At 30.5% G+C, this 19,142-nt stretch overlaps 1 protein-coding gene across 2 annotated transcripts in view; it reads right to left on the reverse strand.

Moving 5' to 3' along the window:
• LOC129958090 (tolloid-like protein 1) overlaps window positions 1-19,142 on the reverse strand; it is a 71,390-nt gene that overhangs the window by 43,469 nt on the left and 8,779 nt on the right. Inside the window, exons 2-4 of one of the 2 annotated variants that reach the window (XM_056070280.1) lie at window positions 11,202-11,229; window positions 9,916-10,167; window positions 1,009-1,143 (exon numbers count right to left, since the gene is read on the reverse strand). In XM_056070280.1, coding sequence (XP_055926255.1) covers window positions 1,009-1,143; window positions 9,916-10,167; window positions 11,202-11,229 — 415 coding nt within the window. The remainder of the gene's footprint in view (window positions 1-1,008; window positions 1,144-9,915; window positions 10,168-11,201; window positions 11,230-19,142) is intronic. The other variant, XM_056070286.1, reaches the window with a different exon arrangement.

A 19,142-nucleotide genomic window follows, 5' to 3' on the forward strand; every position in this document is an offset into this window, starting at 1 on the left:
CTGTTTTCTTGTTGAAGTCATAGAGGAAAGTTTAAGCCGATATTTTAATATTTTATATAATTTCAAAACAATGTAATTGAATTTTAAGACGTAAACTTTAAAGCAAGGACATAAACTTAAAGCAATAAAATTTTTGATATTGGTATAAATAAAACAATTGTTATTTGTTTGTTTTTTAAATTTTGAATGCCATTTTCTTCAAGTGCAATCAAAACAAATAACTTAAGCGTATTCTGCTTCCGACATATTTTCATAACTATGCCACAAATATAACAACCGTAATTGCTTTCTGAGTTATTTCGTTAGTTCAAGATAATAATTCCATTATTTTAAACAACCTATTTTAAGTAATTATTAGATTCCAATATGAGCAACTTTTGAACAAGAACAAATAAAAAATGTTATATAACCTTAATGTCAAGAAATTTTAATGAAATTATTGCAGCAAATTTGACTTTTTGAAAATTATAGTGAGATTATTAATCTTTTGTTAAAATATTTAATTGATAATATCTAGATGTAAACACATATTCTCCAACTGCAATTACGCAGTACTTTCTCTAAAAATGTATTCCACAAATCACATTAAAATTAATGCAACTTAAGTCAACTATTTTATAATCTGAATATTCAAAACATTCAATCTATGATTCCGGTCAAGTCTAGGATCTGGTATGAATTAACAAATTTCCTTTATTATTTGTAAGACGTGAAACATTTTTGAAAGCTTTTTGAAAGAGAGAAAGTTTTCTGAAAGTAATACATTTTTGGAATTTGCCTGTATTCCACTAAAATTTAGTTTGCTTTCTAATCTTTAATTAGAAACAAAAAAAAAGTTGTAAATTGTAAAATTGATTGCATCAGGGATAGTATTGGGGCATGAATCGTCGTTTTGCACAATAAAGATTTTCTACAATCCGTTATCAGTATTTTATTAAAAAAGTTCTTTATATAGAGAACTTTCTTTATCATAAAAAGCAAAACGTTCTCATAGAAACAGATTCTTACCTGGTGTCGTAGTGACTTTTTTGCGGCAAGAAAAAGGTAATTGTTTCACTTGTATTTCGAATCCTTTCTTTTGGTGAAACGTGCTTCGGAAATTGAACTCCAATTTGTCGGAATCGGGTGGAAAAGATACGAATTCTAAGGAAGAAATAAAAAGTCAAAGATGTCAACAGACGCATTTGTATCAGGGCTAGCAGAAAACAATAGATTTCATGATATGATTTTCTGAGTTACTCAAGTAGTCTGATTAAGTTGATAAAAAAATCTATTTGCTAGAGTTTTTAATCCCTTCCCTCCCTCTTTTATTTTACTATAAGCTTAAACTTAATTTGTCTTGTTTTGTGCAAGTGAAAACTGAACATAGTACACAATTTTTTCACTCTTTTTCTGATATTATTGTAAGAGTTTGAGTATTTGTATCTTTGATGGCAATACAACATTTTAATATGTTCGGAATATAATAATGAATTAATATCAGTTAAGATTCTGTGGTTTCTATAAGCTCACAATGAATTAAAAAAAGTAATTTAACATTTCATTTTATTTATAATAATCAATTATGAATATATTAAAGACTTAAAAGTGGAAAATGCTAAAAATAAGAAGTTTTAAAAAGCACTGTTTTTTTAATGAAATTAAAGGCAGAAAATAATATTTCATAAAAATATGGGATTCAAAACAAAATCGTAAAAACGCGGGTTTCTGAAAGTACCTCTATAATGGATTTCGCTTAATTGGAACTGCTGCATTTTTTGTTTCAATTTTCTCATATATTCCTCCTCACCTTGTAGCCCACAAATATTGTCCCACAAATATTGTAAGAATAGAATCAGTACACACGGTTTTATCTTTTCGGTTTTTCTCTCGCTAAAAGAAATCTCCTTTGAATCCTACCTTTTTGAATTCAACTTTATAAATCTTGCTGTAAATTGATTTTTCAAATGTTTAATTGGTTTTAAAAGCTCGGTCAACCATATTTTCGCAGCAATTGATGCCCGCGATTTCAGTACAAATCTAATTGAATTAATATCCGACATCTATTCTGTAATAGCAATGCTTTCAGATTCATAAACACAATAGGGTATAAAGTTATTAGCACTCATACTCCATTTTAGATTCAAGAGTATCTGTCTTCCGCTATGGTTGTCTTCTGAATTCTTATATTACACTGCTCTTAACCTTCCATCTGTCTTTATCTCTTTCCTTTCAACATTCGCTTCAAGTCTGCGTTCTCACTCTTTTTACTTTCTCTTGCACGAAATATAGAGAAATTAGTGTAATCGTCAAAAAAGTGTGAGTTTTTGTTGACGAATTTTATGCTTTAGTCCGCCCGGAGTTGAAAAACAGATTTTTGGAAAATATCTATTTGTTTGTCTGTCTGTTGGTCCGTCTGTCTGTGACAAAGATAACTCTAAAGCGCTTTGAGTTAGATAGATGGAATTTGGTATATGGTCTTTACATCGAATTTATAGATTTCTGTCAATCTGTCCCCAATCAAACGAATTCTTTTTGGAACTAAGCCATAAAATGTAGATCAAAATTATAAATAGAAGGAAATAATGTTAATCATCGCTCTGTTCATTGATTCTTTACTTCTTACTTGTTGTTGTTAAACATGCTAAAAGAAATGCAAGGCGAAATTGAACTAGCGGGAATATCTGCCCAAACTTTTCTCTCTTATTCTCTAATAAAAATGGGCTTGTGTTTAAGAATCATTTTTCTCCAACCTATTGAAACTAAAAAATTAAACAGAAGATTGAATTACATAATCACATACCAAATTTGATATCTTTAAGTCATTGAGTTTTTGAGTTATGGCGTGCTTCTGAAAATACAGACCGACGGACGTTTGATCTTTTATTGGATTTGACTGAACGTTTGATAAATGTATACATTATCGATGTTAAATCTGTGCACCGAATTTCATCCATCTAGTTCTCTTCGTTTATACGGACAGACTGATTTCCTTTAAATAGATTTTGATCAAATTTTGACAGAAATCTATAAATTTGATGTAAAGACCATATACCAAATTCCATCTATCTAACTCAAAGCGTTTATAGTTATCTTTGTCACAGACAGACGGACAAACAGACAGACAAACAAATAGACATTTTCCAAAAATGTGTTTTTGAACTCAGGGCGGACTAAAGCCTAAAATTCGTCAACTAAATTTCACACTTTTTTGACGGCTACACTAATTTCTCTATATTTCGTGCAAGAGAAAGTAAAAAGAGTGAGAACGCAGACTTGAAGCGAATGTTGAAAGGAAAGCGATGCGGAGACAGATGGAAGGTTAAGAGCAGTGTAATATAAGAAATCAGAAGACAAGCATAGCGGAAGACAGATACTCTTGAATCTCAAATGGAGTATGAGTGCTAATAATTTTATACCCTATTGCGTTTATGAATCTGAAAGCATTGCTATTACAGAATAGATGTCGGATATTAATTCAATTAGATTTGTACTGAAATCGCTGGCATCAACTGCTGCGAAAATACGGTTGACCGAGCTTCTAAAACCACTTAAACATTTGAAAAATCAATTTACAGCAAGATTTATAAAGTTGAATTCAAAAAGGTAGGATTCAAAGGAGATTTCTTTTACCTAAAGAAAACCGGGAAGATAAAGTTGTGTATACTGATTCTATTCTTACAATATTTGTGGGACATATGAAAGAAGGCTACAAGATGAGGAGAGATATATGAGAAAAATTTGGCTCCTGGACAGTACTGAGTTTTCAACTATTATGTTATACGCCAAGAGATGTAATTAGGGATTGCAATACCGGTATACCGGGATACCGAATACCGGTATTTTGAGCTACTTATACAATTTTGTAATACCGGTATTCACATGTTTAAATACCGTTTTTTCCGTATTTACAAGAAATTGTTAAATTGTCTCCACTATATGCTTAGGGATAGCCAACATAGAAAATAGTATACATTTTTATGTTGGCAACTATAGCCAACATAGAAAATAGTATACATTTTTATTTTTATGTCTCCCTAACGGGCGAAATTAATTAGACTGTGAATACAAAGTTGCATCGTACAGTCAAGAAAAGTGATAAAATACTGTTTGACAACGGATTGTAAAACTCTTCGCGCTTTTGCGCCTGCGTTAGGATGGGTTTAATTCAACAAAATAAGTGTGAGAGGAAAGATGAAAGGAGGAGATATTTACATTTAACAATGATTTTTATGAGTGGTTTTATGAGACGTAAACATTGCAGATAATTAGTAATACAGAAGGAAAAAGATACTAATGTACAGTAAAATATTTCAGAGCAATTTTTATTAGCGATAAGTAAAAAAGTTTCAACAAACCAAAATACAATACAGAAATCAGCTATATCCAAAACCATCCGATGAGAAATCGGTTTATTTGAAGATGAGGGATTTAGACGGAAAAAGTATATCGCGCATTGCTAACAGTACCACCAACTAGCGTAGATGCCAAAAGAGCGTTTTACAGCTGGTAATTTTTGCACAAAATTACATTCCAGGCTTAATGACAGTATAATTGATGCATTATGTTTTTTAACATCACAATTAAAAAATTTATAATAGTACCACAGACTGAATAGTGATATTTACACTTTTTTGTGATTTAAATAAATAAGATGTTCCTTTGCTTTTTTGTGATTCTTTATATACTATTATAATTTATAAATTACAAATTATTTTTTGTGATATTTACATTCTCTAATAAAATTAGCAAATAAAAACAAATTTTCTTTCTTTTTCTAAAATTTCTACTACCGGTATTAAAACCGGCATCCCGGTATTAAGATCTAAAAAATACCGAATACCGATATTGAACTTTTGGTCCGATATTGCAATCCCTAGATGTAACATAAGAAGTAGAATAAGTTTATTGTTATATTTCCATGTGTAATGAAAAAGAACAGTCTGCTCAGTTTAAAAGAAGCCCTGAACATATTAAAACGAAATTCCGCTCATGTAGTGACGTCATCTTATTGCGACTTGGGCAGATTTTATTTTGAAATGCATCTGTTATTCTTTCAAAAGCGTAGAGTTTTTTTCTCACTAAACATTTAAGTTAAGCTGATTTTAATTGAGCTTATTAGTTTAGTCAGCTTTCATTGAGATTGAGATTTGATCCAGGCTAAGCGTCCCAATTAGTTGATGTTCCAAATGAATGGAATCAACCATAAAGAAAAGAAAAAAAAAGTAAATAAGAAAGAAAATAAATAAATAAAATTAAGCAACAAGTATAATAAGCAATAAGATTCTGTACTTTCGTTAAAAATCAGCTACATAAATTAATTGTAATTAAAATTTTAATTAATCAAAATGCTCTTATCACTGTCTGACAACATTGCAATTTTTTTTGCACCTCATAATTTTGATAAAAAGAAAATTTCTATTCGTCTGAATTTTAAAAAAGCGAGTTTTTGAAAACTTTTTTTAAGATTTCATTTCATATTATACAGTTTTAAAATTTTATTGACCAAATATTTAAACTCTTGAAAACGACTAGCTTCGTAATATAACAAAGAAAATCAGGAATTCAATAGAAACTTGTCTCTCAATTCAAATTTTAAAAATTCTAAAAATTAAAAATTCTGAATGAAACAAAATTGAAGTCAGTTCATTAATTAAATAATGAAAATAAGTAAATTGGTTTTCCTTGTAATGAATGACAGCGAATAAACTTTGTATAATACGATTTTGCTTCATTTTGTAGCATATACTGTTTCTTCTGTATTAAATAAGCTCAGGCTACTTGTAATAATAATATCTATTTGTATTTATTAATGTTGCAAATTAACTCCACTAGAGGGAGCTCTGCATTCTTCCGATGATAACTAGCAGCCAGAGGGCAGAGTTCAGAGTTCAACAGAGGAGAGACGGACGTCAGACGAGGAGGGTGCGACCGGAAATCGAAAAGACATGATACTCTGACAAAGGCCGAAACTGTAATTCTTGCGTAGGGATGACGAATATTTTCAGAGCGGTTATTACGTAACCAATATCAAAAAGTCACAAATACAAGTGAACAATACTTTTCAAAGAGGGGTGTGATTCAAATCCTTCATACGATCTTACTGATGATATTTCGACTACAGGTTTTGGATCACGATAGAAACTAACAATCGATACGATATCATTGAAATTTGTCGGAGCGGTGACGATACGATCTGTCCAATGGAAGCTCTCGAAAGAAAATCTGTGATTGGATTGAAAAGTGAACGGACCGGTTATTGGAATTATCGTATCGTATCATTCAATTGTATATCACTGAAATTTATCGGAGCGGTGATTTCACCGGAAAGTGCGAAGTCACCACTCCACTTTAAGGGAGTGACCGATATTCGTATTTGATGATGCACTATTCCATACAGATCATTTTTAATTGCTCGTGACATGATAGACTTACATGTACTCTGTTTACTGCTGGCGCCATCTATTTGTAGAATATAGGACTAAAGTAAACATTTTAAAGAAATGACATATATTTTTAACTCATCTTTTCCAGAAAATGGTTCACTCTAATAAATAAATTAAATAAATAGTTTTGAGAAAAAAAAATAAAATTTAAGAAGTAATCTGAAACAGATAAATTAATTCAATCACACGTTAATTAAATTAGTAAATTAAGTATTAATTACGATTAATAAATTTTATATTTAATATTAAGTAATAATTTTTAATTAATAATATGATTGAAATAACAGATATTTGGAACGTATATTTAAAAATAACAATAGCAATATTATTTGTTATTCAAAAAATCGTGGATTATGCATCTCTATTCTTGCGTAGAAGAATTCATCTGCAAATGCCCAATGTACCACGCATAGATGGGAAAGATCATTTGAACGTCAACTGTTCATCTTCATGTAACATAAATTCCGTCTTCATTATTGAATTCCCATTTGTAAAAATCACTCATTATCCTCCTCTGTTAATGAAGAAATAAAATGATTAAACTAATCCATATGAACTAATGCATCAAAATTCATCACATCCACATTAATCTGTAGGAACAGGTTGTGAGTAGCGCAAGTCATTGTGGTTCACACGTAACTAAATATTATAAATAATTGTTAATGTTTTGTATTTGTTTAATTGTTCATGTTTGTTTTTGAAGTAATTGCAGCAAAAATATTTTATATATTATTTTGTGTTAAATGAAGCTGTTTTTCTGCTGTTGCATCTGGCAACGACGATTATGTTGTAAAAATAAATAGAACGAGTGAGATGCTCGCTGTTACTTGGAATTGACGTAGTCTGTGTTTTGATTTTCATTTTTTTAAAACACTTTCAATCGTTGGTGGTAATATCCTAAATAAGAAATGTTTATTTTATGTATCGAGCGTTTACAATCTGCACTTTAAAACGCGGAGTCATACACCGATAAATCCTTCATGAAATATATCATATCCGCGTAATAAATTAATACAGTAAAGTAATTAGATAATAAACTCGGTTTTATATATTCCGGGTTGATTATTGTAACCTGCACCTAATTATTTAATTTGCTAATTAGAGTGTTTTAAATGCCATCCTCTCGGCAATAACCATACCTAATGAAATAATAAATTTTGAAACAATTCAGAAATATAACTTTTTCTTAAACGTCTTTTTACTAAAAAGTTATCTATCTATGTAATATTTCCAGGAGAGTTCCCGATTGCCTGTCTGCTTCCAAATATGTGACCTTGTCTGGAATGAGAAATTTAATTTATCAGTTTTTCTAGCCTCATCTCTCATCGAATATCATGTTCGAGCGGCAAGCGATTGTCAATGGCAAAAAACATCCATGGGTCTGCCATTAAACTTTTTATTAAAATATATTTTTAATAGTGAATAAATTTTCTTTGTGAAGCTCTGATGAAAATTGCTTTGAATCCACATATTTAAAACTTATGATTTATATAAAGTTACTTCTTAAAAGTAAATATGCGAATGAATAAGTGCAGCCTTATGGATCAACACAAATTACGCAGAAAATCATTTCGGCAGTCATTCCTGAAAAAAACTTTATAGATACAAATGAAAGGCAGTTTTGATAATCCTGTCAATTTGTTTACATAGCTTTAAGGACAACGGTTATCAGTTCTTATATTGGAATGGAGTTTGCCTAGTTTAACTCTCTTAAGAGCATTCAAGCACGGGCCATATGTGCATCAATAATCTATATGAGGCTAAATGCAATTTAATGTCAGTGCGATGTTAGGAGAATTCAGATCACTAGATTTGACGATGAACTGTAAATCTATAGACTGATCTGGCGATGAAGTGTAAGGCTGTAGTCATAGAAGCGTAAATCTATATACTGATTTGGCGATGAAGTGAAAGGCTGTAGTCAGGTTTGGTAATGAAGCGTAAATCTATAGATTGATTTGGCGAGGAAGCGTAAATCTATATACTGATTTGGCTATGAAGTGTAAGGCTGTAGTCAGGTTTGACGATCAAGCGTAAATTTATAGACATATAGTTTTTAAATTTATAGATTTGGTGATGAAGTGTAAGGCTGTAGTCATAGAAGCGCAAATCTATATACTGATTTGTTGTTGAAGTGTAAGGCTGTAGTCAGGTTTGGCGATGAAACGTAAATCTATAGACTGATTTGGCGATGAAGTGCAAGGCTGTAGTCAGATTTGGCAATGAAGCGTAAGGCTGTAGATTGATTGATGACGAATGTAAGGCTGTGCACCGATTTGGTGATGAAATGTAAGGCTGTAGACTGATTTGCCAATGAAATGTAAGGCCATAGACTTATTTGGCAGGTAATTGATCTTAGTCAACCAATTTGCAGCAGAGCCTAGAGATCATTGCTAAAAGCTGCATCAAGTTATATGAAGGAAATAAGATTTAGGAAGGAAAAATATAAAATGATAATTTTGATTTGGCTTATGAATTCGAATGTTGTAGAATAAATGAACACATATAAAATTTTCAAAAAGAAAATGAGAGTTAAAAGCAAAGAAATTAAGTACATACAATTTTCAAGAAAGGAATATGGAATGTATGGATCTGTGTATACGTCGCTCGCTGATGGTGATATTCGTTTAGTGAATTAAGATGAGATTTCTTTAAGTAAGTGCTTTTTCATATTTCGGATTTGAGACAAAATGATTCCAAGAGTAATTAAAATTATGTACTTACTAAAACGTAATCCAAATATTGTTTATAACAATCTATATAGGATTGTAAATTTTTTGTACCTTTACTACTTGGGAGCTAAGAAAACAGTGTCTACCAAATCAAATTAAGTTTTTAAAAGCAGCTGTAACTAAGTGGAACTTCCATGTATCAAAAATGGCTTTACTTTTCATATTAATTGAGGTCTTGATTTTTCTGTAGAAAGACAATTTCTGCATATCGAATAAAATTAGCAATAATCGATTTTCATTCCTAAGAAGGAACATAAAAACTTTTTTCATCGATTCTTACTATGAATTCCGGCTCTCAATTCTTGGAGGACCGGTAGTCATTTTGGAAAACGGAAAAAATACCTACAGATGGAACATCTGTAGGTATTTTTCATAAATTATATTCTACGTTTCCCTTACCAAATTTGGATTAAGACTTTTATTTTAAATTAAGATTAGCTTTAGATTTCTTATCATTGACTATCCCATTCCGTAAACGGAAAATCTTTAAAATGAAAAAGGCGAGATGGAAAATAAAAATCTGGTAAAAAGTATGAAATTACAACAAATACGGTGAATATCATTGTTACTTTTATGCATGCTTTAAAATACTTTTTTTTAACAGTTTGAGTCTTTAAGGTCTTTTTTTCACCCTAGAAAATGAACTATGTATTGTTATTTTTAGTAAGAAAATTATTTTAAAAATTGTAATATGTCTTTTTATACACCAAATTATTTTCCAGGCATTTTCCAATTCGATATAGAGAAATTTTACTCACTCTTGGTTCCTCTGGGTAGATCCCCGCATATCCTGTACTTTTTGGTGCCATCCTGTATCTCGAGGAAGTCCTCCGAGCAATTAGTGAAGGCCATGCGGGTCACCTCGAAGGAGTGGATGGTCAGCTTGACGTCGCAGGCATCCGGCGAGTACTTCTCCACCAAGTACTGGCAACGAGAGTATCGGGGATATTTATCCGGGAAATTAGGAGAATGAATAAGACCATACTGTTCTGAAACCGTCTGTTTACAAACTGGAACGAAATGTCTCATTGATCAAATGTACTTTTGAATAAAAAAGCATGGACATGAGGAATATCCTTGCGAAAAATATCAGGAATATTCAAGAAAAAATATTAATGGAGATTCGTATTTTCATTCCGAAATATCGAAACATAATAATGTTTTAGACTTAGTAAATTACTAAGCCTAAAACATAATATTGTTTTAGGCTTAGTAAATTAGGCTTAGAAACTGGCATTTCACATCGTCTCAATGTCAGTGAATATAAACTCAGCAATTAAACATTGAAAACTAATTCTGTTAAATATACTTAAATACATTTTTCAAAATTGGAGATAAAAATTATGCAGCAATAAAATTGTGTCATTCAAAAGCTTTTTATTTTATTTTTAAGTGTTGTAAAAAAGGATTTTTGTATAGTAATATATTTCGACGTAATTAAGGGGAAAAAAACACTAAAATTTTGACATGATCTAATTTAAATGCTAAATTTCTTTATGCTGAATTCGGCAGCTCTATGTCAAATGTATTTGAAGAATAAATTGAATTTTTTCGCCATGCATGTCTTAGTCTACAGATTATACGGCATTCAATAAACTTCATGCTTGAATGAAGCTTGTAAAATTCACATTAGTATCGATCTAGGCGAAGAATTTACGGGAAAAATAATTGTAGTGGAGATATAGTAAAATAAATTTATTTCTCATACATTTCAGAATCAATTCAAACTGAAGTAGCAACTTTATATTTACTTTTTTAAACTGTGCCAAAAATCACATAATGGTGATTGATATAAAAGTATATAATTAAACGATGTAATTGACTAAACTGTAAATGCAGTGTCATTCAGTGTAAATTCAGTTCACAGTAAATTCAGTTTATAATTCTTGTCACTTGATTTTTTTTTTTTTTTTTTTTTTACAAAATAGATTACATTTATTAAGTAAGATTAATTTTTTTATATTTTGCTAAAAAATTATTCCCGTGCTTACGAATAAGACAAATATCACTACGCAGGTATTAAAGAAAGGATTCGCTATCTTACCTTTTGGATTTGTTTCTGTTGTCGGTGCCTATGAAGAAGAAGGAAAAAAAAAGGCAAATGTTATTTCGCAAGCCTCAGTAATCAAAGTGACAATACATTAAACAGTTAACCAGAAATATTTTGTAGTGAATGCCTATCATAAATCATATATCAATATGAATCTGTAAACGACAGGCTTTGTCGAGGCTGTGTGTGACGTAAATCGCTCGCTGCCCATCATCCGGGTATTGACGCGCGCGATGCTTGGAAAAAGTTATTCTCTCCTTTTTCTTCAGAACGCTAGCGCACTCGCCTCTGTGAAGCTTGTAGTAAAAATCAATTGTTTAATTTCTTAAGTTTAAATGTAAATAAAATTATTTTTCAATCATGTCGCAATAATTGGAGTCAACCACAAATACACACAACCGTAAATTACGACAATTTGTCAGGAAAGAAATCTTTCCCCCAAATTTACAAAAGCTTAAAAAGTTCGTCAATGCAATCTCATTCGCAGTCAGAAATTCTTTAAGAAATCTTGCTAAATTGGGATTTCTTTTATTATAAATAAACAAAAAAGACTATCTGGTAAAATGTTCCTTGTTTAGCTGAACATTCAAAGGAAAAACAGAGGAAATGGTATACCAGAAACATTCGGACACTCGAATGCATTCACTCTAATGAATGTCTAATTTCTCTTCCCCTGTTTAAAATAGCAGACTTTGAGTAAATTCCTATATTTCTTGCATGGTTCTGGTGAACAATAGTTACGAAATATAGAACTTTGGTGTGAATCTAGCATTTTAATCAAATCTATATTCTAAATACATTTTTCAGACCGATTTGAAGCAAAATTTGATAAGGAACTACAATTAAAGTCACAAGATCAGATATTGAGTATCACTAATTTTTTCGCATTTGAAGTATTGAGTTTACATGAATGCGAAAGTACGGGCCAATAGACGGTCAATCCTATGTCAAAATTTGATGCCAAATCTGTATACCAAATTTTATTTATCCAGCTATCTAGATATTTATATTTTGTAATTATCGAATTCACGTATAAACCAGCCAGCCAGTCTAATTTCTCTGATTGAGATTCAATTAGAGAAAATTTGATAGAAATAAAAAAAAGTTAGGAAAAAAAGTTAATAAAAAAATGTTAGAAAGTTAGTACCACCACTCCTGCTAGATTTATGAAAATTTTGCATTAATTGTCTACAATGCAAAAATTGATTAAAATAATTCAAAAACTGAAGAAAAAAATGCGATCCCAAAATATTCAGACCTTCTCTAGTTTATATTATTTCAATTTGATTCACGAACGAATTTGAGAAATTAAAAAAAAGCTATCGGGCCTAATTTCATCAATATTACACTATATATACGGTCTAATGCGCTTTCATTTTTTTGTGGTCAATTTAGATTCTGTTCAATTACAGCTGCTGCTTCTGCTTTAAGGTTAATTGTTATTCTATTAAACCATTAAGCTTATATTTCCAATGATTTTCTTGCGTCCCTAATCACTCTAAAAAAAGTGCTACACCTTCGCCAAACTGTACCACCACATGCATAATAGATATATTTATTTTAGATATATTAGCTGATGGTAGTTAATCTCATATATCCAAACTCTGACAGATCTACTGATGAATTACGAATCAATTTTTGTTGGGATTAAAGTCTTGAATTTATGCGTATCATTCCAAAGTGTGCTACATTATTATGTGGGATTTAATTGTTTATTAAATTACATGATAGAAATTTATTTTATAAAATTTTATTAAATAATAATGCTTTATATATGGATTTTTTTTCGGGCCCATAAAACTCTTTTAGAAAAAAAAAATCAGCTTGCATTCATGATGAAAAAAATTCATTGTGCCTTAGACGAATTGTATCCAATAGATTAAGTTTCTAAAAACTGTTTAAAACTGGCTAGTAATGTTTAAAAGTTTGGATATCTCTGAAGTAGATTATTAATCACAGATTTTATCTTCCAATCTTTCAATGATTTGAAAGAAAAAAAACAACATTTTATTATTTAGCTCCAAAAATCTTCATCAATAAAAATGATTTTAAAATTCTGTTTTTATTTTTTTTCTAAATTTAAAATTTGGATGCTTCTTCGTGAGACCAGTAATCCCGGAGAAGCTTCAATTTAGGGCGCTCGCTCTCTAATAGTCAAAAACTTACACAATTGTAAGTGTCAGTAAAACAATCGTATTCTTCTTTCAACTAATTATTGAATGATTCCATTCAAATCCACAAGTATCCTAATAGCATTCACCAAAGCTTTCTTATTGCTAATGGAAATTTATGGTTTTATTTTATACAAGGCCGAGATTTAATGTCGTAATGGCCATTGGAAAAACCAACAATTGCAGAACTGTCTAAAGGCCATTAAGGAAAAAAAAATAATAAAAAGCTGCAATTCTTAGCCAACTACTTATAAACAAAAGCCAAGTTAAACAAATAGAAATCACATTTCATAAACTTATCAAAAAGTGTTAGGTAATTTTGCGTTTAATGGCCGGAAAAGAATAATTGGGTGGCAGGATGAATTCCCGTGTCAAGGCGAGTCGAATCTTCCTTTTGTGCAGTGACACTTCTGGATGACCCAACATTTGATACGCAAAAACCGTTTTCTTGTGTTCGATCCGGTTGAATTGGCGGCGTCAGGGAACACTTTTAAATCATTCTTGCTCACATCATTAGCGGAGCATGGGGTAACAAAGGGAGGAACAATTCGAAACGGATACAGAGAAACTCTTTTTGAAATCAATGATGCGCTCGGTTCGAGTCTGACAGCAAACATAAATCGAGCTATTATGTTGCGAGAAAATGAATCGTAATGTTGCTAAACGGATTTCTAAACTGGTGGGTGATGTTCGGAGAGAGTTTGCTTGCAAGAGGCGATAGAACTTCTTTGTTATTATTAGAGAAGAGGGAACAACAATTATTCGCCAGCTTAAGAAGAGAATTATATAGGTGTTGATGTCCATGGTGCCAGAACTTTCAACAAATATGTGGTTCAGTGGTTTTAGCGAAACTCCTAAATAAGAAGAATTGGATGGTTCCCCCTACTAGAGATGCATAATCCACGATTTTTTGAATAACAAATAATATTGCTATTGTTATTTTTAAATATGCGTTCCAAATATCTGTTATTTCAATCATATTATTAATTAAAAATTATTACTTAATATTAAATATAAAATTTATTAATCGTAATTAATACTTAATTTACTAATTTAATTAACGTGTGATTGAATTAATTTATCTGTTTCAGATTACTTCTTAAATTTTATTTTTTTTCTCAAAACTATTTATTTAATTTATTTATTAGAGTGAACCATTTTCTGGAAAAGATGAGTTAAAAATATATGTCATTTCTTTAAAATGTTTACTTTAGTCCTATATTCTACCAATAGATGGCGCCAGCAGTAAACAGAGTACATGTAAGTCTATCATGTCACGAGCAATTAAAAATGATCTGTATGGAATAGTGCTTTATCAAATACGAATATCGGTCACTCCCGTAAAGTGGAGCGGTGACATCGCACTTTCCGGTGAAATCACCTCTCCGATAAATTTCAGTGATATGCAATTCAATGATACGATACGATAATTCCAATAACCGGTCCGTTCACTTTTCAATCCAATCACAGATTTCTTTCGAGAGCTTCCATTGGACAGATCGCATCGATTGCTAAATTTCAGTGATATCGTATCAATTGTTACTTTCTATCGGGATCCAAAACCTGTAATCGAAATATCATCAGTAAGATCGTATGAAGGATTTGAATCACACCCCTCTTTGAAAAGTATTGATCACTTGTATTTGTGACTTTTTGATATTGGTTACGTAATAACCGCTCTGAAAATATTCGTCATCCCTACCCCCTACTCATGATTGGTATAGAGCCAATAAGCCGGGTCAGTCCTTAAATCTTCCTTGCGATAAAAAAACCAACACTTGCCTGTCGCGCCTTGCCAGTGGCCACCTTAAATGTCTTTTCTTTTCTCAGGGTGAAAAATTTTACCCTCTTTGCCCTTCCAGCATCATTACCCTCTTTACCTTCCTTGATACTTCCAGCATCAGGCCTCTGCTGAACATATTCTGGACTGTTTAGGACTTCTTTGGGGAGAAATTTATTCTTCTCTCTTCCTCGTTTTTGACTTTCTTCTTGTCAACGGATTTTTGGATTTGGTCTGACTAAGTCAGACCATGGAGATTAGCAACAACAACAACAACAACTATCTATGATCTAACATCTAAAACCTATTTTCTAACTCCCAAGAATCAAAGATAGCATTAAACACAGAATGTCATTTATTGACGAACACGAGAACCTACACGAACACAAAGATATTCACCGTTACTTCTCTAATTAGACATTACAAGTCAAAATAGCTATTAATAATAATAATAAACGTATGAAAATTCTAGAAAAACTGCGCGTGCGCCGGTTTTCATGGCAACTACAGCTGGAAAGGGGAAAAGGCGGAACAATGCGAATTAGAATTTTATGTTTTAAAATCTCAAGAATACATTCGGGTGATCACAAAGTCTTGTCTTGATTTAAGAAATTTAATCTGCAAAAATTATTACAACTAGACATACTTTTTTTAAATATATTACAAGTACTGTTATAAAGTTTTTATAAGACACACATTTCAGTACATTACAATGTGTGCCTCTTTGGTAGCATTGAAATGGCAGATTGGAACTATAATTCTCGCCAAGTTTTCATTAAATATCGTGTATAATTTAATGATATACAAAGCATTTTATGTTTCACGACCACTTCAGCTCAACAATTGACGTGCTGAAGACTTTATCCTTGATATAGCCGTAAAGGAAACAGAAATCGGAAGGAATAATATTAAGATAGCTTTTTGCATATTATCTATTGTTTTTATATATGAAAACTGCATCCCTAACAACGTCGAATGCACGTTGAATATAGATGGGTAGTTTTGTTTTGTGAAATTAAATACACATTTTACTTTTTTACTTTATAAAGAATGAAGTCTTCCTTAAAAATTTACCACTAATTCATTCCTGATTTAGAGGAGTCACTATCTATTGCACAAAAGATTACTGAAAATGAACTATCCAAAAATGTTTTTTTTTTCTTTATCATTTTCGTTTGAGTATTCAAACAATCTCGAATTAAAGCAAATAAAAAAGGTGTGTGTGGGGGCTTTCTTTTTATCTAATTATATTAACGTCCTGTTTAAAAGCAACACTTGAGTTATTTTGACATAGACCTCGTAATTTTGAGCCACTGTCAGATGAAAAGGGCGAGACCTAAGCTGGCGGCCTCCTCTCCAAACTCCCACACCACACCAGTGGGAGGGCGTTTGGACTGATTTAAAGTGTACCAAACCCGCTTGAACGATGAATCTTCGGTGGAATAGGGTCTCGAACGCGAGGTCCACCGGTTCTAAAGAAAAGACCTTACCACCATGCCACCGGGGCCTTTGTTTATTTCGGGAACATATTAACGTTAATATTGAGTAGAGAAATTTCATTTTTTATTTATTAGTATGTCTAGATATTTCTTTCAACATGGCATAATGAAGGAATCACGTGACAAATAAATTCTTCCAAGAACTGTTACTGATAATCATATTTACTTGAATGAAAGTATTTAACTCTCTGAGTCTAAATAGGAATGAAAATTGCATTGCATCAGATGCTTGCGAAGTTTTCATTGACGGAAATGGAATAGAATCGTCTTTCTTCATACAGTAATTTCAGCAGGTTGATACCTGTCCGATCAGTTTTCAACAATGTAAGGATAGCTAGCTATGAACATTTGCAATTTGAAAGAAATAGATTTGAAAAGCTAATCTCGCATTATAAATTCTTTGATTGTATAAAAAGCTGTTAGTTTTTCACTCAGCTAACATACAATAAAACACAGCGATAGAAAAATATTAATAAGAACAAAGCCAATACCATTTTCATTTATTAAGTGTCAAGCCTTTTAATGATAAAAGCGATATTTTAAATTGAAATTCGCAGCTGATATAAAGTATTATAATTATTAAATTTCCACCCACAATTTTTTTTAAATATTTCTTTTGTAATGCCTAAAAATACTTAGCAAAAAAAAAAAAGATTCACATCTTTTTAAATGACCTTTTTTTATTTTAATCAAGCGTATTTTGTTCTTTAACACATTTTTTATTTGAAAAGAAAATGATTAAAAAGTCACTCCTAATTAAAGTTTTTTTAAAAAAAACAATTTAATAATAAAATGAGAAAAATCTATATAAATAAGAAATAAAATCCTTATTGTTATATATTCAGAAATACAACATTAAAATTCTTTACAAAAATTTAGTTTCAAGACAACATCAATAATTATTCCGCAAATTTTCTTCTAAAGTAAATAAATATTTTCTTAATTTCTAGAACGTAGTTAAAGTAAAGGTAGAATACAAAACTGAAGGATGAGACTGTTAGTCAGTCACTGTTTATTCAAGTGTACAGTGTCTGCACGACATATTTGTTGAAATTAGTGTATTTTTCTCCTTTTTTTCAGAATAGTTTTATGATGAAAAGCATATATACTACACAGTAAAAATATCATGAAATTTTATTCACTAAAAAATAATTAGCATTAAAAACTTTTTAAATTTCAAAACTTATCTTTAAATATTAAAGGTGAAGCCAGTAGTTTTTATTTTCATTTGTTTCGTAAAACTAAATACAAACTTTGTGAAAATTGATCTCATGCGCACTTATGTGGGACAATAATATCAATGCCAGGTTCGCTACTGCTAAAATTGTAAGGCTTACCATTGAATGTTAAAACTTATTAAAATTTACTATTTTTTTAATAATGATACTACTAATTTAATATTTTGAAATAATATCTAATTTAAAAACATTGCGTTCAATAGTAATAAAGTTTAAATTTTAATGTAAAATTATGTTTTCCTCCTTTGTGAAGCCAATTATTTTAGGATGTTGAAAAAGAGCATATCACTGCAACAGCAAATCTTCGATAAATTCTAAGTTTCTCTTGCTTAGCAAATCTGTCATATAATAAACAAGTTATTTATTTAAAAATTTATTCAATAGTAAAAAATTACTATTATCTATAGTTCAATGGCTCAAATAGTCTTCAGTTTGTTTATTCACAATTCATATCTATCTGAGTCTACCAGCGACTCTTGGTTAGGTTCAAGTGAAATTAAAGTGATTAAAGTCAATAATTAAGTGAAATTTAATTGAAATTTGAAATTAAAGTGAATAATTAAGTGAAATTTAATATTTTTTAATTAATTTCAAAATTACCAAAGCTAAATAAAATATTACAGCAATCAGCATGGATTTTTTCTTATTTCCGTAAAATAAGAATTTTTTTAAAAAAATTAGACGAGTTAAATATGTTAAGATTATCTATGCTTGTCGTTTACATGTAGACGTTTCTTAACTGCTTTATAAATTTTCCAATTACTTACTAAGTAACTTTCTTTGAAATAGAATTTTTATTTATTTCCATATTTTACTCAACAATTGATTTTAACCTTATTAAAAGATCCTCATATTTTTCTAAACTGTACATATAATGGAAAGATGAAAGAAAAAAATAATCGACAAAATTAGTAATTTAAAAATTTATAATTATATTGTTTAGAAAAACACAAAGTTTTCGATAAAAAGCGATTAGAAATTAAATCGACTAACAGAAAAAAAACAAAAACAAGTTTAGTGATTTCGAAAAAAAAAAAAATCCTGAAAAAATTAGTGCCAATAAAAATAAATAAATAAGGAGAAAAGAAAGAGCTTTTTCAAATTGTGATATTTTATGCACAAAAATTTTTTTAATAGCTAACTTATAGCAATTGTAAAACATGCATAAAAAATTGCATTTAGATTTTACTTTATTGATAACTAGCCGCCTTTGGCGACCAGCCGGTTCACCAATCTTAATGTCCGTT

The sequence above is a fragment of the Argiope bruennichi genome, chromosome 2 (assembly GCF_947563725.1).
Source record: "Argiope bruennichi chromosome 2, qqArgBrue1.1, whole genome shotgun sequence".
NCBI classification, from domain to species: domain Eukaryota; kingdom Metazoa; phylum Arthropoda; class Arachnida; order Araneae; family Araneidae; genus Argiope; species Argiope bruennichi.